Raw genomic sequence first — 24556 nt, 5'->3', positions numbered from 1 at the left:
GCCATGTTTCATTACACATGAAACACATTCACCTCCAATTAATGATTTCATTGGTCGATCAGGGAATAAAAGGGGAGATCTGTTAGTTGTGAGCACACTAGCCTTGAGAAAGGGACCAGCAAGTCCTGAAACGCGTTGGCGCAGTTGAAGGTGGCGTTTTTCTTTCTGTGGGAGAGGTGATTGCTGCAAAAATCCAGGACGCCATTTCCCGGGAGGCCGACTGGTGTTTGAGATCTTTTGCTGTAACGAGGACTTTGTTTCCTCTAACAATCTGGTAATTATCCGATTCTCACATTTAGTAAGCTGCACACCGCCGCATGTGCTCTATCTGTACCGGATTAGGAATATGTTTTTAGTTGTTTTTAAAGACGTTCTGTTTTAGAAAAGAATAAAACGGTGTTATACTAGGATTTTCCTCCTTTGTTTGTTTTTTATGACATTGGATGTTGTAAAGAGATCCTGAGAACAAAGATTGGTCGACTCAGGAGAACAAAAGAACTCTCTACACGTTCAAAACCAAGTAAATATAAGGGACGTATCCCATCATCTGTTTTCTAAATACTTGTTTACATTATATCTTGAAATATCTGTAATAGAGGTTTTTGTCACCTGTGGTTTGGCGCCCCCTACTGTCACCACCAAAATATTTTTATCTAGTTTGCTTCATTTGGGGATAGGGAGACATCCCCTTCATTGGTGGTTACGGTTCAGGCAGCCATCCCTGCGCATTTATTAGGTGCTCCAAATTTTGTTTTTTTGTTATGTTACTGCCTTATTCCAAACTGGAATAAATTCATTTTTCCCTCAAAATTCTACAAACAATACCCAATAATGACAATGTGAAAAAAGTTTTTTTGAGATTTTTGCAAATTTATTAAAAATAAAAAACAAACAAATTACATGTACATAAGTATTCACAGCCTTTCCCAGGAAGCTCAAAATTTAGCTCAGGTGCATCCTGTTTCCACTGATCATCCTTGAGATGTTCCTACAGCTTAATTGGAGTCCACCAGTTGATTGGATATGATTTGGAAAGCCACACACTTGTCTATATAAGGTCCCACACTTGACAGTGCATGTCTGAGCACAAACCAAGCATGAAGTCAAAGGAATTGTCTGTAGACCTCTGAGACAGGATTGTAAAATCTGGGGAAGGGTACAGAAAAATATCTGCTGCTTTGAAGGTCCCAATGAGCACAGTGGCCTCCATCATCCGTAAATGGAAGAAGTTCGGAACCATAAGGACTCTTCCTAGAGCTGGCTGGCCGGCCGTCTAAACTGAGCGATCAGGAGAGAAGGGCCCTAGTCAGGGAGGTGACCAAGAAACCTATGATCACTCTGTCAGAGCTACAGCATTCCTCTTTGGAGAGAGGAGAACATTCCAGAAGGACAACCATCTCTTCAGCAATGCCCCAATCAGGCCTGTATAGTAGAGTGGCCAGATGGAAGCCTCTCCTTAGTAAAAAGCACATGGCAGCCTACCTGGAGTTTTCCAAAATTTACCTGAAGGACTCTCAATCCATTAGAAACAAAATTCTCTGCTCTGATGAGACAAAGATTGAACTCTTTGATGTGAATGCCAGACGTCATGTTTGGTGGAAACCAGGCACCGCTCATAATCAGGCCACTACCATCCCTACGGTGAAACATGGCGGTGGCAGCATCATGTTTGCCAGCAGCAGGAACTGGGAGACCAGTCAGGATAGAGGGAAAGATGAATGCAGCAATGTACAGAGGCATCCTGGATGAAAACCTGCTCCAGAGCGCTCTTGACCTCAGACTGTGGCGATGGTTCCTCTTTCAGCAGGACAATGACCCTAAGCACACAGCCAAAATATCAAAGGGGTGGCTTCAGGAGAACTCTGTGAATGTCCTTGAGTGGCCCAGCCAGAGCCCAGACTTGAATCTGATTGAATATCTCTGGAGAGATCTGAAAATGGCTGTGCACTGATGCTTTCCATCCAACCTGATGGAGCGTGAGAGGTGCTGCAAAGAGGAATGGGCGAAACTGCCCAAAGATACAGATGGGTCCATGTTTATCTTGACCTTTAATAGGATTAACTGAGACTGGGCATTCGGACTTAGGCCCTCATTCCGAGTTGATCGCTAGCTGCCGTTGTTCGCAGCGCAGCGATCAGGCAAAAAATTGGCACTTCTGCGCATGCGTATGGTGCGCACTGCGCACGCGAAAGTACTTTAACAAAAGCCGATGCAGTTTCACACAAGGTCTAGCGACGCTTTTCAGTCACACTGCTGATCGGTGAGTGATTGACAGGAATGGGGCGTTTATGGGAGGTAACTGACCGTTTTCCGGGAGTGGGCTGAAAAACACAGGCGTGTCTGATAAAAACGCAGGCGTGCCTGGGGAAACGGGGGAGTGGCTGGCCGAACGCAGGGCGTGTTTGTGACGTCAAAACAGGAACTAAATAGTAGAGATGAGCGGGTTCGGTTTTACTCGGTTCTCAAAACGGCATCTAATTGGCTCACGGATGTCACGTGTTTTGGATAGCCAATAAGATTCGGTTTTGAGAACCGAGTAAAACCGAGTAAAACCGAATCCGCTCATCTCTACTAAATAGTCTGAAGTGATCGCAAGGTAGGAGTAGGTCTGCAGCTACTCAGAAACTGCTTGAAAAAATGTTGACCCCGTTCTGCGATCCTTTCGTTTGCACTTCTGCTAAAATAAAATACACTCCCAGAGGGCGGCGGCTTAGCGTTTGCACTGCTGCTAAAAGCAGATAGCGAGCGATCAACTCGGAATGAGGGCCTTAATCCCCTGCTGTAATGACTTAATCCCCTGCTGTATTGTTCTCTGTATTGTATTGCAGCTGAGAACAATAGATAAAGGGTTTATGTTAATAAACCATGTTGTGCCTAGGCGCAGCAAACTAACCAAGATAACCATGGACCCATCTGTAGGTGTGCCAAGCTTGTGGCATCATATTCAAAAAGACTCAAGGCTGTAATTACTGGCAAAGGTGAATCAACAAAGTATTGAGCAAAGGCTGAATATTTCTGTAAACGTGATTTCTTAGTTTTCTAGTTTTAATAAATTAGCAAAAATCTCCAAAAACTTTTTCACATTGACATTATGGGGTATTGTGTGTAAAATATTGAGGGGAAAAAATGAATTTATTCCAGTTAGGAATAAGGCTGTAACATAACAAAATGTGGAAAAAGTGAAGCGCTGTGAATACTTTCTGGATGCACTGTGTATGTATGTATATATATATATATATATATATATATATATATATATATATAGAGAGAGAGAGAGAGAGAGAGATAGATAGATATAAATGTATACAGTATATGTATAAATATATATATATGTGTGTATATAATATATATGTATATATATATCAATATCTATATATGTTTGTGTGTATATTATACTATAAAAAAATAAGAAAAAGTGAAGCGCTGTGAATACTTTCCGGATGCATTGTGTATGTGTATATATATATATATATATATATATATATATATAGAGAGAGAGAGAGAGAGCGATATAAATGTATACAGTATATATATAAATATATATATATATATATGTGTGTGTGTGTATATATATGTATATATATCAATATCTATATGTTTGTGTGTATATATATATATATATATATACATATGTATGTGTGTGTGTGTGTGTGCGTATATATATATATGAACAGCATAGGTTCTTTTATATAAAAAGACAATGGCCCTCATTCCGAGTTGATCGGTCGCAAGGCGAATTTAGCAGAGTTACACACGCTAAGCCGCCGCCTACTGGGAGTGAATCTTAGCTTCTTAAAATTGCGACCGATGTATTCGCAATAATGCGATTACTAACTACTTAGCAGTTTCAGAGTAGCTCCAGACTTACTCTGCCTGTGCGATCATTTCAGTGCTTGTCGTTCCTGGTTGACGTCACAAACACACCCAGCGTTCGCCCAGGCACTCCCACCGTTTCTCCGGCCACTCCTGCGTTTTTTCCGGAAACGGTAGCGTTTTCAGCCACACGCCCCTGAAACGCCGTGTTTCCGCCCAGTAACACCCATTTCCTGTCAATCACATTACGATCGCCGGAGCGAAGAAAAAGCCGTGAGTAAAAATACTTTCTTCATAGTAAAGTTACTTGGCGCAGTCGCAGTGCGAACATTGCGCATGCGTACTAAGCGGATTTTCACTGCGATGCGATGAAAAATACCGAGCGAACAACTCGGAATGAGGGCCAATGTTCCCACTATAAAAAAAATTAGCAGAGTTGTGTTCCTTAGTTAAAATAACCTGTACTAGTCCAATAAATTATCTTGACTTTAATCACAGGAATCTAACTATTTCATAACTTCATATTTTTAATCTTCAAAAATAAATATATAAAAAAGAACAAAAAAGAACAAAAAGAAAAACTCAGAGGAAGAGAGAAAACAAAACTTAAGGGAGATGAGCACTCCTCCAAAACTAAAAGTCCATACTCTAAAGCCCCGGGTCATGCAATCAAGGAAAAATCTATGAGAGAAGATGATTAACTAGGAGAGAGAATAAATAGTAGGGCCATATATTAACCAACACAGGGGTCCTATCCCCACCAGCTAAACTAATTCCAAACCGAAGACTACAGTATGGAAACCAAGCTAACTAATCACAAGCCCCTCCAAAAAAGTATTATAGTAACCAAAAATATTTTATTCTCAAAACCTCTCATTACAAGCAGTTAGGGATGGGTGTGCAGTGCTCCTCCCTCTTTTAATTCACAAAACTCAAGGGCTTCTTTAAGGCTGTCTGGACTGAGCATTTGTAGAAATACACATGCAAAAGAGAGAGAGATGTGATTATAGCAGGTGTGCTTAGTATCAGTGTGCAAGCAGACCGTTCTATACCAAAAGGAGGTTGCCTCCTTCCTCCACTAAATGTATACAATAAGAAAAAAAAATAGGTATAACTTATCCGTCGCTACTGTCTAGATGACTCTCGTAAATTTTCTTCAACAATGTTCCTTTATAAGTCTCAATCAGGATTGGTTCAAATGTGCCCAAAACAATAAAGGAATGTATATAGCGAAGTACAGTTTTTTTATTTTTAAATAAAACAATTACACACAAAAAAACAAATCACATATATATAGAAAATGCTCCACCCATATATACTGTGAAATGGTAGCCTGGATGGCTGTGATATATAGCAATTACCAGAGGAGTATGAACGGGTATAAACAGTTCAAAAGCAGCTTGGTAAATGTGAGTCCCGGGTCCCCCACAAATTCTGTTCCCCAGGTCCTGCTGGTCACAGCCTCTGCTGGCAGCCAGTCACAGATGCCTCCAACGCGTTTCTACACTGGCACTGGGGTCTTTTTCAAGGAATACAGGGCATATGAGTCATTTGTAGAGCCTCTAAAAGACACTGTGCTAGATAGAGCCCACATTATGCCAGGTAAAGCCCCTTATACACATTATGCCAGGTAAAGCCCCTTATACACATTATGCCAGGTAGAGTTCATATTATGCAAAATAGAGTAAGAGCAACTAACTACCACGGGAAGCCAGAGGGACCACATACCGCACCCAGCCATAGCAAGTAGCAGCTTACTACTGTGGACTCACATTGTGGTGCTCAAAATGGGTGTTGCCAGTGGTTCTGTGCCCCAGTGCATATGTGCTGTGTGCCAGGCACCGCTGGCGCACTTAGTTACGGCCCTGCCAGCCAGTCCTCAGGACACCACAACCTTTTTGGTTGTGGGGACAAGATATAATTTCATTTTGCTTCCCTTAAATTGCTGAATGTCGCCCCCTAAAGGGCAGCTGGACTAACCACTAACTTTACAACAGAGATGAAAAATTGGGAAAGTGCAGCAGATATCTTTGATATCTGCTGCAGGACACCTGTAATACTTTTAGGTGATACTTATATTTTTAGGGTATCCTAATATTTCAGGGGATTTCCCACAAAATGTGTATAATAAATATGCCCCAAAAACGTAACTGTAACATGTGAGGGACTTTCTGTAGAAGGCAAAGAGACAGGATCTACTCATAGCTCACACCCTGGCTGAGGCTGTGCATGGAAAGTAATGAGGCTTTACAGGGTAAATTTTCAGCTGAACCCGATTGAAAATGGGGGGAGGCCAGGGGGTGTCATGAATAAAGGGGGTGGGAGAACAAAGGGGAGCTGAGGGGGAAGAGGTGAGGAACATATGAAGATGGAGGTGAAAAGGGCAAAGGGATGGACCCAAAGAAGGAGCAAGGCCACAGTAACTAGCCACATAATGTAAGGGTAGGAACTGGGTGCATGTGGGAGTAGGGCTCTGTAGGGTATGCGGTCAGCATACCAATAGTCAGCATCCCGGCTGTCACTATATCGTCACCGGAAACCCGACAGGACCAGTATACCGGCAAGGTAGGTGATTCCCCCTCTATGGGTGTCCATGACCATTCCAGTCACCAATCCGGTCCCAGTTCTGCTGCTACCTGCCCCTATCCAGTCATTACTCTGGTGCCAGCTTACTCATGGGGCGAGATGTAATGAAGTCCGAGTTTGGCGGCAGTTTGGGATGCCGGCCAACCTCAGATGGTTTTTTTAAAGGGACAATCATGTAAATGGCATGATTTAGCCTTGTACAGGATTGCCAAATTAAAAAAAAACATTTGAGTTCAGCCAGCATCCCGCCCGAACTCGGACTTCATTACATCCAGGCCATGATATTGGTCTCAGGACAAATCCAATCTGCAGCACTATCCAGTCTAATAAAGTTCCTTTCATTCCTGTTGTTGTAAGTTCAGGCCTTTGGGGCAGTTCATGAAATGACAACTGCAGAACAAGATACACATCCTAGCAAGTTCCAAGTACCATAGTGCATTCCATTAAATCTTACATCTTCTGTTCCATGAGTAGGAAATGGATTAGGCTTCCCAGTTTCAGCACACTACCTCCAGCTCTGTTAAAGCAACTCACGTATTTCCCAACAAAGCCCAACCCTCAGGCGAGCCATCTATATGGTTGTGCTACCTCTGTTGTCACTTTTTTGGAGTCCAGAGTTGTTTCACCACTTTTTAAAGCACTGCACCCAGGTAACATTTTATAGAAAAGTCGCCACAACTACCACAAACTGTTCTAATTGAATCTCACATTTCTCAGGTGGGCGCATTCAGGTGATTTACTGTATGCGAGTTTCATGAAACAAACTTGCTCTCACAAACTCACTCCTAGTTGAATTGACCCCTAAGATTAACTTATATCTAATCAGTAATATTTCTAAACTCAAAGAGAATAACTTTTCTTGCAATTTCTCTGGGTATATAATGTCATTATGGAATTACTACACAAATCAATCAAATGCATATTAGTAAGATCTGGTAAAAGTGATATATTTGGTATAAGATAACCAGATCCATACATATATCCTAGCTTAGGAAAAAACTGCTGTTATATACGTATTTTCTGATATTTGAATGTTTGTAGCATACGTTATCTATATTTTCATGTTGGGTAGTTATGTATTTTAAGGGCCAAATGTAATAGAGTGAGTTTCAGAAAGTGAGAGATTTGGTAAGGTTTTTCACAGTTTTTTTTAAAGTGGCAATCATTTACACTACAAAACTAGGTTGATCTTGCTGTGTAAATGATTGCCACTTTTAAACTGCAAAACCTTACCAAATCTCTCACTTTTTGAAACTCTCACTCTATTACATTTGGCCCCATGTGTTTTAATTAAGTAAAGTATTTTAAAGTAAATAAATCTGTGGTTCAAGTCAGTATTATTTTTCTGTAGACACACGATCACCTCCTTTTCCAATTACTGTATATTCTTGAATAACTGACTTCTGCTGAACTAACCATTCCTCTGTGGAGGCAGCTGTGACTTCTGCAGAAAGATCATGTTTGTTAGCACCAGACAGTTCTCGTGTTAGATAATGGGGATATAGTCAGGATGCCGGCAGTCGGGATCCCAGCGGTCAGAATACAGATGCCAGGATCCCAATCGCCAGAATGCCAGCAGTCAGGGACGAATTATGGCTTTGGGGGGCCCAGGGCACTTAAGATATGGGGCCCTCCCCCCCTTTGCCAGTGACTCTACATACAGCTGAAAGTTTCAGGGGCGTGGCCTAATTGCGGATGGCGTGGCCACGCCCCTTATGCAAATTACTGAAACCTAAAAAAAAATCAAAGATTTAGCCCCCCAGCCAGGGTCAAATCCACAGGGAGGAGTGATCCGTGTGATCGCTTCCCCCTGGCCCCTGCACAGGCAGAAGAGGCTGCTGGTATGCGGCAGCAGCCTCCCTGCACTCTCACAGACCAGCCAACACACAGCAGCGTGTGCTGGCTGGAGTACAATACTGCTGCTGGCAGGAGGAGGGGGGGGGGGGAGACTGAGTACCTGCACCGTGCTCACTGATAGATACAGTAACTTCTCCTTCCGAGCCTCCCCGGCGCACCACATGACACTGCGGTGCCCTCATTAGCCGCCGAGCCCTGGCTGCCGCTCACTTATTCATGAGCTCTTCCTCGCTGCGCTTTGCCAGGCGGACACGTGACCTCCCGCCACCCTATTGGCCGGCCGGCGCTTTGCATAGATGAATATGTATAAGTGGGAGCAGAGGGTGCCGTGACCCAGAGACAGGGGTCGGCAGTAGATCAGGGTAACTAGTACCCGCTCCATCCCATCTCTGCTGCGCTGCAGTGTGTGCGGCATTTCCCTCCCCCTCCGTCTCAGGCAGCGCGAGATTCACGGATTCTGTAATCTCCAGCCAATGCTGCCGCTGGAGATTACAGAATCAGTGAGTCCCCGTGCTGTGGCATAGCTGCTCCCCCTGCCCCCCCCCCCCCCCCCCCTTAATCCTGCTCTGCCGGCAGTGCCACCACAGCTATTCCTACTCCCGGGTGTCCATGACACACATGGAGTGGGAATAGAATCTGTGGCGAGCGCAGTGAGTCCGCAAGGGTATTTGTTGCACTCTCCCGCCTGTCGGCATTCTGGCGGTCGGGATCCCGGCATCTGTATTCTGACTGCCGGGATCCCGTGCCCAACCCAGATAATGTTTCCAAAACGACTAATTTGTGTTCTCATTGCATTTCCATTTCACTTTAATACAGATGTCTTAGCTGAACATTTATTGTGTAACACCTGGGAAATCACTGGGAGGGCTGCAGAGTGAGGAAGGTAGTGTCTGTGAGAGGCAGCGAGACTATTGGGCAGAATCTAATGTGTCCCATGCACTGCAGTGTTGCGTCACTTGGGAGCGGTTTCTCGTGTTTGATTTAAACCAGATATAGGAGTGGGGAAGGCAGGGCCGCAAGAACTACTTAGCCAGAATGGCACTTTCCGGGGCACTAGTCAGGAGATGGATGCACCACATGAAGCAGCCAGCCATGAATGAAACCCTGGGAAGCCTGTGTTGAAGGTGGCTCTTTACAAATTATCTTTCAAGTCAAGTCCTTCACTTTGCCAAGGGCATCCCGACCACTAGTTATGTTTCTGGCAGTAGGTACAAGGCTTTGATGTTTGTGGAGGGTGTATGCCACAAGCCAAAATGATCAGTAGTAATGGAGTGGGAATGTCATCTGACATACAAGAGAAAAGAAGGTGTTCCCTGTAAGGTAAGGGGTCCATTAGGAGTTGCCACCAGTAGAAAAGAAGGGGAAAATCCTACAGATAAGAGGCCCCATCAGCAATGGGGAATTGCTGCAGAGGAAATGAGGCTGGAGATAATGAATACCTACATGGTGTGACAGACTCATACAATGGTCATGAGGGGATATTTTTTGCACTGCACCTGTTGCCCATATATATCTCCACCAGGTAGGATGTGCTAAATACCCATTTATCTGGTGGTCTTTCATGTAGCCGGTGCAATACCTGCACCATAGCTGGACACCATAGCTGGAGCAGAGGAGAGTTGCCACATGGGGGTGTGCCACATAGCATCCAGGTAGCCCATATAAGTGAGCCAGAGCACCAGCAATCATAGATTAACCTTTGTTTAAGTCTAGCTGCTTATAGGGACTTTAGTTAAGCATATAAATATATCTCTTTCTAGGTAGAGTATTCCTTCTGTTCTGTGGACCAAGTTTTGTTTCAGGGAGAAACTAGTGATAGGCAGAAGAGGCAGCTAGCATGGGTGCAGTGGAAATTAGCACGTACCATTTTTTAACTTATTGATGGTTATTTTTGGCATTTTAAGAATAAACAACTTGATTAAATTGGGCATGAAGTGTCTGAGTATCACTCTGGAGTCTGGCCTGTCACACGTATGCTTCTCTTTCATGCTCCATTTGATAACAATCAATTTTATTAGATTTTGAAAACAACTACATTATAAAGAAATGGATCCAAATTTTCCTTTTATTTATTGTTAATTGATGTTTATTGTACTGTTAATACATCTTATATTATGATTTACTTTGTAATTATATTTTATTTGAGCCGAAACAAAGGACCTAATCCTTTTAACCTGTGTGAAGCTAACTCTAGTTTTTCAGAAGCACAGGTCCTACAGAGACATGAACATGATCATGATGTGCGTTAGGTGATCTCTTCTGTCTCATCACACAGCCCTGATTGCATCGTGACTGGCTGTCATATTGCCTACACACGACAAGCTTGCACTGAAGATACACGCCTGAATGTTGGCTTAAGAAGCTGAAAGCACTGAACCCAAAGCGAACTCTGCTCAATGAAGAAGAATGGTAGGTTTTATAATCAGGGACTTTTCTGCACCTGAAAAAACAAAGATAAAATAATAAATAGAGTATACAATTACAGACAACAGTGTAGACCATTGGTTCCCAAAGTTAGTCCTCAATGACCCTTAACAGTTCATGTTTTCTAGGTCTCCTCACAGAATCGCAAGTGAAATATTTAGCACCACCTGTGGATTTTTTTAAATGTATCAATGAGTAATGAATACACATGTGCACCTGCTAGGTGACCTGGAAAACATGAACTGTTGCTGGTTCCTTGAGGACCGAGTTTTGGGAACCAATGTTGTAGACCCAGTGCTTCCTAGATTAACTAGATTTACATAATACATTCTATAATGAGTGCATACTGACCAAAGTTAAGTCATTGAGGGCTACATTTGGTAAAGTCTACTCCTTGTACTCTATTAGAAATTGTGATGGAAATTCAGTGACGTATTCGGCTCACAAAGTAGCTATTCTCTATTGTCAAAAGCATTGGGTGCTTTTCCAAAAAAAAGCTTACAGCTAAAAAAGTTCTTACCCATTACGTATGATGTAATGCACATTTCTTGTGAAATCAAATGGATCAGGTGAAGCCACACAGGTATCTACAAACAGGACTAGTGCTGGGTCTGAAGTGTCCAAGCTGGCTTGCAGAAACAGATTTTGATTGAGGTCTACACAATACGGATACTCGTACACTGGGTATAGGAAGCTTGCAGACTGGAAGAAAGTTAGATTAGCAGAATAGAGGCCATGTTGAGTGTAAGTGCTCTCCATTATGTCATTAGCATTGTACAGGGTCTCCACCATGGCGTCTTGGTACATCTGGCATCTCAGGAGCAGACTTAACTTTTTTCGGTGAATTACCACTGGTTTAGTAGAGTACGTAAACAGTGTGTTTGAATAGCTGATCATGTCACTTTGTACCTGATAGATAGATAAATAAATACACCAATTAGCTGCTATGCTGCTCAGTATTTATACAAAATCTGTAAAATTGTATAATTTGGGCCATTTGTAAACCTCCAAAGGCTCAACTGGAGTCAACCCAATCAATATTTTCTCTGTTAACATAAAAGGCTCAGCATGGTGAATTACCTAACTTGCTATAGAGCAATAGCCCCTCTAGTTGACTTACTGTATACGAAGATCCAATTACTGTACGCATTTATTTACCTCCCACTTAGAGTGTATGAATATGTTGCTCTGATTCTTTGTTGCCATATTGGAGGCTGGTACTATAGGAAAAGGAGATTACAGCAGCACCACCTTACCTGGGGAATAGATATAGGCTTCTCATAAATTGTCTAACAATTGACTATAGCGTAATAAGCCCAGATAAGTAATACATTAATCAATAAAACAATCTTTATTAGTTCAAACACATTAACATCTGCTGCACATGTGTATTATTGTAAAGATTATTGTACCATCCATACTGTATATGCTACTTTATTTCCTGAATTTAGGAGTGGGTGCATTCTCCAGTTTTTAAAAATAATGACTGCTGTGTGCTTTATAGGATTTCCCTATGGATCCAGCATGGTATTTGTGGTTGAATAGGTTGTATTAAATTATACTGTACATATACAGTAGTTATCTTTTTTTACCCTATGCGGCCAATTTATCATACTGTTTTTGGAGAGTTGCTACATTTTTTTAGTACTGAAACCATTTTGCAAGGTGCTACCACAGCAGATACAGTATCTTTAGATGGCTTTAGTCACTGTAGCCTATAGGCTACAACAAAACAAGTATTTCCTATGGATCCCTCTCCATTAACCACTGCTTGCACATGTGTAACATAATGGCTACACATGCACATTGGCTCAGCAAATATTTTTTTCTAGTTTGCCAGCATGAGCTCTTATCAGAGCCTGTGTCCCTGCATCTGACTAATGTAAGTAGCCCCAAAAAGGCGCCAAAATGCCAGCTCCTTCTCAGTGACCGGGAGCCAGGAGCTGCACTGTGACATTATAGTGCAAAGGCCACCTGCTGTGACTATGGAAGAGCCAGCAAAGCTGGGAGAGTCTCTGGGGGTAGCCCAGCATCTCCGGGAATGCTGGGCACACCCCAAGAGTGATGAAAATGGGGGGTGTCATGAGATCACAATCCACATCTCCTTTTCAAATGCGCACGTAAAACCTAAGACATATGAGGCTACTTTTTTTCTGTATGTGTACTTTTGTTCATGGTACTATTTTATATGTGTACAATTAAATAGTATATGCTATGGCTGTGAGTCAGTGTCATCATGCATTCTCCTTTTTTAATATTTGATTTGTGTGGGATTTGCAAATTATCCCTTTAATAGAATTGCTGCTGATGAATAAATACAAATTTTTATGTGGAGTAATTGGTTCACTAGAGCAGGACGGTTTTTGTAGATTCAAGTCATGATCAAAAATCCAGTCAGACTGAGACACTATTAGGCATATTCATTTAGTGCCGTTTTCTTCGGCTAGCGGAAAAAACGCCACTAATTCGACATTAGTGTATTCAATTGCGAACGATTTCGCCCATTTTGGAGTCACTTATCGTCCATGCCTTTTCGATTTTTTTTTGTGGACGAATTGGAATGGGAGAAAATGAATCCAAAAACGGGCAAAAACACCCGCAAATTTGCCCAAACATGTGGATCGGCGGCGAATTTGCCAATCCACATGGTTTTCGTCTGTGACGTTTTTTTCCTCCAGTCGAAAAAACAGCACGGGCATTGAATAGGTTGAATGTAAACACTATGGGGTAAAATCCAATCATACTGAGACACGATGGGGTAAAATCTAATCAGATTGAGACACTGGGGTAAAAAATCTCATCAGACTGAGACATTATGGGGTAAAATCCAATCAGACTGAGACACTGTGGGGTAAAATCCAATCAGACTGAGACACTGTGGGGTAAAATCCAATCAGACTGAGACACTGTGGGGTAAAATCCAATCAGACTGAGACACTGTGGGGTAACATCAGATCAGACTGAGACACTGTGGCCCAAAATCCAATCAGACTGAGAAACAACGGTTCTCATTTAAAGTCAGAATTAAGTTAATTTGCACTGCCTAAAAACGTGCTTTGATGCCCAAATATTTACACACAAATTGTGTTGATCATAACTTGCTTTTGTAGTCCCTTGCATCTAGAGTGGCAAATATGGGTCATTAACCTCGATGTTCAATACAACAGGGTACTGCTCAGATAAGAGAAGTACACACCCTACAGGATCATTCTAGTTACGTGCTTCTCTAAATACAAGGGGACGTATGTGATGCCATCCGACCTCGGACGTTTTTTAAAGGGGCAATCACTTACAAGGCATGGTTTTGTTATATTTCTTAGGAACTTGGGGCCAGGGGTCAAACATTCATAGGGTTCCTTTGTTAAAGTGCTAACATGCACTAGGCTTTGTCAGGCTGGGCTGATGATACAATAACAAACCAAAGTCAGGTGTCCCCCGTAATAATGTTATCTACTTGCTGTCTGTTTATCTGGTAGCTGGAGTCCCCTGAAACCCCTATAACACTCATTTATTCTCAACATACTCAAATTGGAATCTTCTTTTCAGACATAGGGGTTTATGTACTAAGCCTTGGAGAGAGATAAAGTGGACGTAGATAAAGTATCAACCAACCAGCTCCTCACTGCCAGGTTACAGGCTGTGTTCGAAAAATAACAGTTAGGAGCTGATTGGCTGGTACTTTATCTCCGTCCACTTTATCTCTCTCCAAGGCTTAGACCCCATAATTCAATTGGAACTAAAACATAAATTACCTCAGTAAATGACAAGAACTGCTCTTTATGGACCAGCCAATGCTACAGAACTAAACTGACCAGGAGGATTAATGTCTCCTCAGCCAATCCCAATCAATTCAGTTCCATGTAATTTTACAGTACGTTTGCATAGGACCGGTTATTGTGGTCCAGAGGTTTTTTTATTTATTTTATTTCCACTTGGACTGTGTCCCTTTGTACTATTTCAGGAAAGACCAGTTTGGAGCCTTATAAAGTGGTGAAATGAATGTTGAGGTTTACTTATGTCATTATAATGCATTATTATGGTATTTAACTCTAATTGAGGCCCTGTGTGTTGAACTCTGGGCCCTATTCAGGTTGGATCGCAAAATGTAATCCAACTGCAAAAATTACAAAAAGGATACGGGCGCATGGGCAGGGCATGTCCTGAGCATGCGCCTGCATGTTCTGCGAGCACCTTGCAGTAAATGTGAATGCCTCTGTCAGTCAGGCAGAGGCGTTCGTGGGGCGGCAACGCTCCGTTTCCTAGGCGGAGACGGACCGTTGCGGGAACGGCGTCATAGAAACGGGGTGGCAGCAGTCAAACGGGGTGCGTCGTGTGGGTGTGATCAGGGTGGCTGCGTGACATCACACCCAGCCGCTGTGATCATAAAGATGGAGTCAGGCCTCCTGCAGTCACAGCCAGGCTGCGTCGGCAGGAGGCTGCGATATTTTTAGCGATCACGCTAAATTTTAGATGTGACCGCAATTTCAGCGTGGCCTCAGAGAGGGCTGGCGGATAGCATGCTGGGCTGCCATGCCCCCAGCATGCAATCAAAAGGATTGCAAATTCTGCTACTTAACAGAATTTGCAATCCTTACTGAATCGGGTCCTCAGTTCAGCTTCCCGTTCTGTGTCTGCTGCTGCTAAGTAAGCTTAACTGTAACTTCCTATTTCTATCTCAGTAAATTAAAACGTTGCAGATTTTCGCACTTTAGCTGAGTTAAGCAGAAACTGGACATACACGAGCTACCATCTAAGTTTTGTTTTGTTTCTAAAACATCCTCATTCAGATGTGTCCACTTACATCTTTGCTATTTTGCTGAATTTGGCACAACATGCAAAACACGGCTTTTGTTTTGCATTGTTTTTATATTTCCCTTAAAAAATTTAAATTTGACAATTGCTGAAAAAAGTTATAAAATAGTTGTAGCTGTTTTTTGTTCCTATTTTAGTTTTATATGACTTAGTTTATTTAGTTTTTTTTTTTTATGTGGATGATTGATTGTTTTTGCCAACACAATTGCATTACACACTGCATTGATGACCCAAGTAGTCTTTAGAAGTTTGTGACTTTGTTTTTATGTAGAATCCTTTCCTATCTTTTCTCACCATCTGTTCTTATTATCATACAGTATTTATCCCAGTTATCGACATTATATAAGCACCGCTATTTCAAATCAAATGGCATCACAATCGGCACAAATAGCCCAATAATAAACTTAATGTACCCAGTTATGAAGAGCGAGTGCAAATAGCGCAAGCGAGGGTAAACTTCAAGGCTGTTAGGACTGCATGGGCTTTGCACAATTAGTAGGTTATCAAACAGTTAATAGGCTTGGGGGGTTGGATTTAATTAGAATAGTGGGAGTGTTAGGGAGGAGCTAGCGGACATTTTAGGAGACAGGAGCTTCATTCTGTCTCTTTTTCTCAGGATTTTCCCACTCTCCCTCCCCAAGTCATCTTTTTCCCCACCCTTTTTTTTTTCTTTGCCGGTTGGGGTTTGTCAATTAATATCTGTGGCTGGAAAGAATGGCAGTTACAGTGGCTATTGCACCGCTGTTTTTGGAGGTGCGCTCTTTGCCCAATACATTGTATACGCTGGCCCTCCTTATCGGGGGTCATTGGGCTTGGCTGTCTGGCCGGCCCTATAATGGTGTATTGGGGAGAGAGTTGGAGACTCAGCATTTATAAGTTAAGTTAGTTCATATTTAGTGGTAAGGTTATTGTGTAATGATGTTATACGGTCCGACAGCGGCCGATAGAAAGTTTATTTTAAATCAAATAACATAATTTAGTAGGTAATGATATCATGCACATTTACTAAATTCATGCAGAATGAAGTCCAGTGTATAGAAGCACCTCTGAAACCCATAGGATTTAATAACACAATTAATCAATGACCAACCATTCACAGAGTACAAGGCATGGCAAGCCCTGCTAAAAAATGGACCATCAAACACATTGCAATAAAGACATAGGAAATAAAATACACACTAACCTGCCTTACTTAAACGTCCTTACATAACTGAAGCCTGTGGTGCTCTGATGCTGGTCAGGTTTTCAACATATTTCTATCCCTTATACAGTATTAAGGGGGTAATTCAGACGGCATCGCAGTCTGCATTACTCTGTGTGGAGTGCGGAGGCGTGTACGGACCGTTGGGTGGGCAGCCTGCAGTGGATGTGTGACGCAGCACGCAGCTACTGCGGCCCGGGATACAGCGAGTAGCGGCCTGCCAGCGCACAGGAGCTGCACTGACAGGGAGCTACTTGTCAGGTGCAAAAGCATCCCCGCCGTGCAATGCTTTTGTATCTGTGCGGGGGGGGGGGGACACAGAGCTAGACATGCAGAGCAGACTAATCCAGTGCTGGGTGTCCCAACGCATGTCTGTGAAACTGATCGTAGATGTGCTAAATTTAGCACATCTATGATCAGATCTGAATTAGGCCCTAGGTCAATAGACATGAGTAGGATTATACAGTACTTCCTGGGCTGGCAGCAACCAAATTATGTGAGATCTGGGGCGATTTTTAAAGGGGCAATCACTTACAAGGCAAAACCATGCCTTGTAAGTGATGTGCCCTTTAAAATAATGTACAAGGTCGGACAGCATCTCGCCCATAAGTCATGTATCAATGACATTTCAACTTTCTTTGAATTCCTAGAACATGGCCCTTTGGGGTCTAATTTATGAAACAGTGAAAAGCGTGGAGAAGTGAGCCAGTTTCTATGGCAACCAAGCAAGGGCTACGTATAATTTTATTGATTGCACTTTATAAATGTTACCACAACACTGATTGGTTGCCATGGGCCAGAGCCGTAACTACGTAACACCTGGCACACAGCACAGTCACCCTGTGGGCGCAACTGGCCACATCCCCATGAATTTAGTCAGCGGCATTGTAATGAGTCAAACTGACTCATTACAAGCCGCCTGAGAGGAGAGGAGCAGCAGCGACGGAGGCAGGAGAGAAGGAGGGAGGGGGATTCGGGAGCCGCAGCAGCGCACTGTAATTGGTGGCGGTGCTGCTGCAGCTGTCCCTCTCCTTCCACATAGGCTGGCCGACAAGCCTGTGGTGCTCTGATGCTGGTCAGGTTTTCAACATATTTCTATCCCTTATACAGTATTAATGGGGTAATTCAGACGGCATCGCAGTCTGAATTACTCTGTGTGAAGTGGAGTGCGGAGGCGTGTACGGACCGTTGGGTGGGCAGCCCGCGGTGGATGTGTGACGCAGCACGCAGCTACTGCGGCCCGGGACACAGCGAGTAGCGGCCTGCCAGCGCACAGGAGCTGCACTGACAGGGAGCTACTTGTCAGGTGCAAAAGCATCCCCGCCGTGCAATGCTTTTGTATCTGTGCGGGGGGGGGGGGGGACAGAGCTAGACATGCAGAGCAGACTAATCCAGTGCTGGGTGTCCCAACGCATGTCTGTGAAACTGATCGTAGATGTGCTAAATTTAGCACATCTATGATCAGATCTGAATTAGGCCCTAGGTCAATAGACATGAGTAGGATTATACAGTACTTCCTGGGCTGGCAGCAACCAAATTATGTGAGATCTGGGGCGATTTTTAAAGGGGCAATCACTTACAAGGCAAAACCATGCCTTGTAAGTGATTTGCCCTTTAAAATAATGTACAAGATCGGACAGCATCTCGCCCATAAGTCATGTATCAATGACATTTCAACTTTCTTTGAATTCCTAGAACATGGCCCTTTGGGGTCTAATTTATGAAACAGTGAAAAGTGTGGAGAAGTGAGCCAGTTTCTATGGCAACCAAGCAAGGGCTACGTATAATTTTATTGATTGCACTTTATAAATGTTACCACAACACTGATTGGTTGCCATGGGCCAGAGCCGTAACTACGTAACACCTGGCACACAGCACAGTCACCCTGTGGGCGCAACTGGCCACATCCCCATGAATTTAGTCAGCGGCATTGTAATGAGTCAAACTGACTCATTACAAGCCGCCTAAGAGGAGAGGAGCAGCAGCGACGGAGGCAAAAGAGAAGGAGGGAGGGGGATTCGGGAGCCGCAGCAGCACACTGTAATTGGTGGCGGTGCTGCTGCAGCTGTCCCTCTCCTTCCACATAGGCTGGCCGACAATGCTGTGAATGCTGGGATGCGCTTTCCTCATCCCAGCATTCACAGCGGCGGTGGCCAGCCAATGTGGAAGGAGAGGGACAGCTGCAGTAGCGCTGCCACCAATTACAGTGTGCTGCTGCGGCTCCTGAGTCCCCATCCATCCTCCCCTGCCCGGGATCTGCCAGCAGCTACACCGAGGAGCCTGACTGTCTGAGCCAGCGAAGAGACCGTAAGTATTTATCATCTATTCTGTCTATCTATCTATCTATCTATCTATCTATCTATCTATTCTGTCTGTCTGCCGTAATGTATAAAAAGGGGGACTGGCTGCCGTAATGTGTAAAAAGGGGGATTGGCTGCCGTAATGTGTAAAAGGGACTCTACCTGGTGTAGTGGTGCTACTGTGCGGCGTAATTTGAATAATGGATGCCGTTTCTTGCACACAGCGCTACAATATCTAGTTACGGCACTGCCATGGGCAACTTCTCCACAGGCTCACTTCTCCACTATTTTCACTGCTTCATGAATAGACCCCTTAGTATTTGCAAAAGTGACCCAGTTATGTGACTAGTCCTGTCTGTATGCACAGTATACCGCAGATCTTTTCCTACCTGTTTCACTGTCAGACAACTTTGATAAGGGATGTGAAATTCCAACCAGCCTGACACAACCCGAGGGCGGCACTGTGGATCATTTAGGAAAATGTTATCTGAAGAATGGCCCAAAGACTCAAGATACAAAGGAGAAACTCGAGCTTCCATGTAGTCGGAATAGCAGAAGAGAGAGACTGAAAAGTGAAAAATTAAGGTTGTGGTTTATAAAAGTATGCAGGGAATTCATATTCAAGGATAGCTATTAAGTCACACTACATAACCTTGCAATACAGTATATAAATTGGTTAGTTTAAATAGACCCACACTCTGGGGCAGACGTACTAATGCTTGGATGGAGATAAAGTGGAAAGATATAAAGTACCAACCAATCAGCTCCTAACTCATTGTTCAAACACAGCCTTTAACATGTCAACTAGAAGCTGATTAGCTGGTACTTTATCACTCTCCAAGGCTTAGTACATCTCTTCCACCAATGAAACCCAGCCATTACAATGGCTAGTGGGGTTTACTGCTGATAATATTTTCCTGATGCACAGAGCAGAGCCCTATAGCGGCCAAATTACCTATTTTTGCTGGCCGTAAGGCTTTTCGTCCCATACTAACACAAATAAAATAGCTAATAATATAGCAAACTATTATTTTAACTTTAATCGTAGGGATGTACTGTGAACAGTCGACATTTGGGATGTCGACAGTAAGTCAACAAGGACATTAGGTCGACGAGCAATGTCGATATTCACAAATGTTGACATGGTTGTGCACCAGAATGTCAACATGCAGTTTTTGCTTATTTTAGCCTAAACCTATAACTAACACAAACATGTACTGTTGACATTCTGGTGTTCATATGTTAAATTTTTACATTATAAACAAGCCATCATATGTTTTATACAGAGCCGGATTAAAGCAGGGGCGACAGAGGGCGGTCGTCCCGGCTGCCCCAGACATTAGGGGCCCCCACATTCAGATGTGTTCTCCTGACAGTGGAAGGGAGCTGCTGGCTGCTGCTCCTCCATGATGGTCCAGGTGCGTGTGTGGTGTGCGCTTGGCCTTCTGGCTTCTGTTCCGTGACTTCTGCCAGCTGCTGCTCCTCCGTGATGGTCCAGGTACGTGTGAGGAATGCACTTGTCCTTCCGGCTGCTGCTCCGTGATTCCTGACAGCTGCTTCTGCTCCTCCTCCGTGATGGTCCAGGTACGTGTGTGGTGTACACTTGACCTTCCAGCTACTGCTCCATGATTCCTGCCAGCTGCTTCTGCTCTTCATCCATGATGGCTCAGGTACATGTGTGGTGTGCGCTTGTCCTTCCGGCTGCTGCTCTTCCATGATGGTCCAAGTCTGTGTGTGTTACAAACGGGGGGAGGGGGTTATACAAAGTTTTACTGGGGGGCCCCCACAACGTCATTGCCCAGGGGCCACCACCAGCCTTAATCCAGCCCTAGTCTTATACCTTAGTTCCATGTCAGCATTCTGATTGTTGACATTCTGACAGGATACCAACCATTAAGCTATAAACCATGGTAATAAAATAATCCTTGGAAATCTATAAAACAGTATTTTTTTAACATTAGCAAGAATGATGACATGAGATAAGGGCTGAGGAGGGCATATTTTTATGGGCATTCCCTTCAGTAATACGGGAACATAGGTATTCCCCTCCGCAACCAGACTTGAATACTGTATTGCAGAGCAGAGTAGCAGTGACAGAGTGTCTCCCAACCACCAACGGGACACTACGGCTGCGGGTGGGACAGTGGGATAGTTCCAGAAAAGCAAAACTGTCCTACTAAAACTGGAACATACTGCATGCATCAATGCGTATCCTGTGTAGGTTGTGAATGAAGTACACAGATAGAGCAGGTAAGGAAATACTCCAACATAATTTAATTTTGGCAAGCTACTGTATATAAATTATATAGTCAAAATCGTCGTAAGCACACATCGTACCGTGTGTATGCACCATACTTACCAACTTCCTGGCTGCTCTTTCCGGGAGATAACACCGAGGTCGGCTCAGCAGGAGGGTGGGGCAGGGCAATGATGAGCAGAGGTGGCGGTGTGGAGGTGGAATGGGGCGTGGCAAAGTCAGTGGGAGTGGTTATCATGTTGCATCATTTAAGCCACTCCCCCACTCTGTAATGCCAAAATTACCGGCATTATACTGCAGGGAGCGTGGCTATGTTACACGATTCAACAAGAATCACTCATTCATAAGGAAAGATGCTAAGCTGAAACAGCAGCCTGGCTGAACAGGATTGTCTTAGAAGGGTTGTTTTAAATAGGTTAAGAAAATATTACAATATAGATTTACCCAAGACTTGCATAGTCGCTGTATCTTTGCCATATCTTGAAGGGCTGTGCTGGACCAATGTGACTATTGCTCTCCTTTCTCATCATTTGGAGTTTAAGTCTGCTTAGAATATGCATGCTGCAGTGATATTTTTATTATATTAGGTAATCTACACTCATCATTTGGAGTTTGGGTCTGCTTGGACTATACATGCTGCAGTGATATTTTTATTATATTAGGTAATCTACACTCATCATTTGGAGTTTGGGTCTGCTTAGAATATACATGCTACAGTGATATTTTTATTATATTAGGTAATCTACACTGTTATTCTTTATATCATAAGCTATATTGTATTCTAGAATGATACTTTATTTAAACTTTGAAATAGTTGGTAAACTCCTATCTCAGTGTTTGTTTTAGTTGAGTTTTATGGCATGCTCTGTAACTGGGGGTGGGGTGTTAGGCCTTGATTGCAATTATCAGAGACACATGGATACTTACCATTCATAAGGAAAGATGCTAGGCTGAACAGGGTTATCTTAGAAGGGTTGTTTTAAAAGGGTTAAGAAAATATTACAATATAGACTTACCCAGGACTTAAGCAGGATGAAAACACAGCAACATAGAAATCCAGCTAACCTCATAAACATCACATATCTTTCATCACCCTCCAGGTCACTAAAATGTGCCTTATGGAATGCACCCTCTGTATGTAACAAATTAACATCCATCCATGACCTCTTCATATCTCACAACTTCAATCTGCTGGATATAACAGAAACCTGGCTCACACAATCAAACACAGCCTCCCCTGCAGCACTGTCACATGGTGGTCTCCACTTTACACACACCTCCAGGCCTGGTAAGCATAAAGGAGGAGGAGTTGGACTATTACTTTCCCAATCTTTCACATACACTGTTCTACCACAGGTTCCATCACTCACATTTATATCATTTGAAGTACATTCCATCACACTCCACGTAAGCCTAGATGTCAACCATGGCACTCTAAATTAACAAGACAACTACAAAAACTCACACGTAAACTTGAACGTCATTGGTGTAAATCTCTTATTTCAAGTGACTTCATCACATATAAGACTGTCTACCACTCCTATAGAAATGCCCTGGACACTGCCAAACAAACATATTTCCAAACTCTTATCTCTGGTCAAGCCTCTAACCCCAAACAACTCTTTAATACATTTAAATCACTACTGAATCCTCCCTCACCTACCCCACCAGCCACTATCAAGGCACAAGATCTTGCTTCCTACTTCAAGGAGAAGATTGATAAAATCCAAGATGAAATGGTATGCTCTTTGGCAGCCAGTGACCTACTCAGTTCTTTACCTGAACCCTCTGGCACTCTCTCTTCATTTGATCCCACAAATGAAGATGAAGTATCATCACTCTTCTCATTCTGTTTCTCTACTACCTCTTCTCTTGATCCTTTACCCTCACAAATAAGTAAAGCTCTGTCTCTGGTGCTCATCCCTACCATAACTAACATATATAATATCTCTCTCTCTCTCTCTCTCTCTCTCTCTCTCTCTCTCTCTCTCTCTCTCTCTCTCTCTACTGGTATTTTTCCTTCACTCTTCAAGCAAGCAGTAATTGCTCCCATTTTGAAAAAACAATATTTCTAACCTTAACTCTCTCTCTCAAACTACTGCCCTATCTCTCAGCTCCCTTGTCTTTCTAAGCTACTTGAGAGACTTGCCTACACTCAACTAACACACTTTCTTAACTCACACAAATTATTGGACCCACTTCAGTCAGACTTCCGTTCCCAACACTCCACAGAGACAGCACTGACTAAAGTGGTTAATGATTTGGGGGGTCATTCTGAGTTGTTCGCTCATTGCCGATTTTCGCTATACTGCGATTAGTCGCTAACTGTGAATGCGCATGGTACGCAGAGCACATGCGCTTAGTTATTTTACACAAAACTCAGCTGCGGCGCTTTTCAGTTGCACTGGTGTTCGGTAAATGATTGACAGGAAAGGGGCGTTTCTAGGCGGCAACTCAGCATTTTCCCGGTGTTGGTTAAAAAACGCAGGCGTGTCAGGGAAAAACACGGGAGTGTCTGGAGAAACGGGGGAGTGGCTGGCCGATCGCAGGGCGTGTTTGTGATGTCAAACCAGGAACGAAACGGGCTGAGCTGATCGCAGTGTAGGAGTAAGTCTCGAGCTACTCAGAAACTGCTAAGAATTTTCTATTCGCAATTCTGCTAATCTTTCGTTCGCAATTCTGCTATGCTAAGATACACACCCAGAGGGCGGTGGCCTAGCGTGTGCAATGCTGCTAAAAGCAGCTAGCGAGCGAACAACTCGGAATGAGGGCCTTGGTCACTACAAATTCTAAAGGCCAATACTCACTACTTATTCTTCTAGATCTATCTGCTGCCTTTGACACTGTTGATCACTCTCTTCTCATACAAACACTACAATCCCTAGGTCTTAAAGACAGAGCCCTTTCTTCGTTCCTATCCTACTTATCTAATCGCTCCTTCAGTGTTCGCTTCTCTGAATCTACCTCCTCTTCGCTACCTCTTTCAGTTGGAGTACCGCAAGGCTCAGTCTTGGGTCCTCTGCTTTTCTCTATCTATACCTCATCTCTTGGTAAACTAATCAGCTCCTTTGGATTTCAGTATCATCTGTACTCAGATGATACTCAAATCTACCTATCCTCCCCTGATTTGTTCCTATCTTTACTGGGCTGTGTCACTGAATGCCTATCTGCCATTTCATCTTGGATGACATCTCGCCACCTCAAACTTAATATTTCAAAGTCAGAGTTAATTATATTTCCACCGGACAATAGTAGGTACCAACCTGATATCTCTATCACTGTTGAAAACTCGACAATCTACCCTAC

The 24556-nt window shown here is 43.3% G+C and overlaps 2 protein-coding genes across 2 annotated transcripts in view; both read right to left on the bottom strand.

The window, feature by feature from the left end:
- SPADH (spermadhesin family member) overlaps positions 1–8488 on the bottom strand; it is a 168558-nt gene extending 160070 nt beyond the window's left edge. The window contains exon 1 of the mRNA XM_063961877.1: positions 8357–8488. Within this exon, the coding sequence (XP_063817947.1) occupies positions 8357–8438 (82 nt within the window). The 5' untranslated portion in view covers positions 8439–8488. The remainder of the gene's footprint in view (positions 1–8356) is intronic.
- A 1866-nt stretch (positions 8489–10354) lies between these two features.
- LOC135056547 (deleted in malignant brain tumors 1 protein-like) lies at positions 10355–11585 on the bottom strand. The gene is made up of 2 exons (XM_063961879.1): positions 11201–11585; positions 10355–10696 (listed from the first exon to the last, which is right to left on the bottom strand). The coding sequence occupies exons 1-2, from the start codon at positions 11575–11577 to the stop codon at positions 10447–10449; spliced, it is 627 nt and encodes a 208-aa protein (XP_063817949.1). The 5' UTR covers positions 11578–11585; the 3' UTR covers positions 10355–10446.
- Positions 11586–24556: the final 12971 nt, after the last annotated feature.

This window comes from Pseudophryne corroboree, chromosome 3 (assembly GCF_028390025.1).
Source record: "Pseudophryne corroboree isolate aPseCor3 chromosome 3, aPseCor3.hap2, whole genome shotgun sequence".
NCBI classification, from domain to species: domain Eukaryota; kingdom Metazoa; phylum Chordata; class Amphibia; order Anura; family Myobatrachidae; genus Pseudophryne; species Pseudophryne corroboree.
Note: the sequence above shows the minus strand (reverse complement) of the source record. Positions and strands in the feature narration are given on the sequence as shown.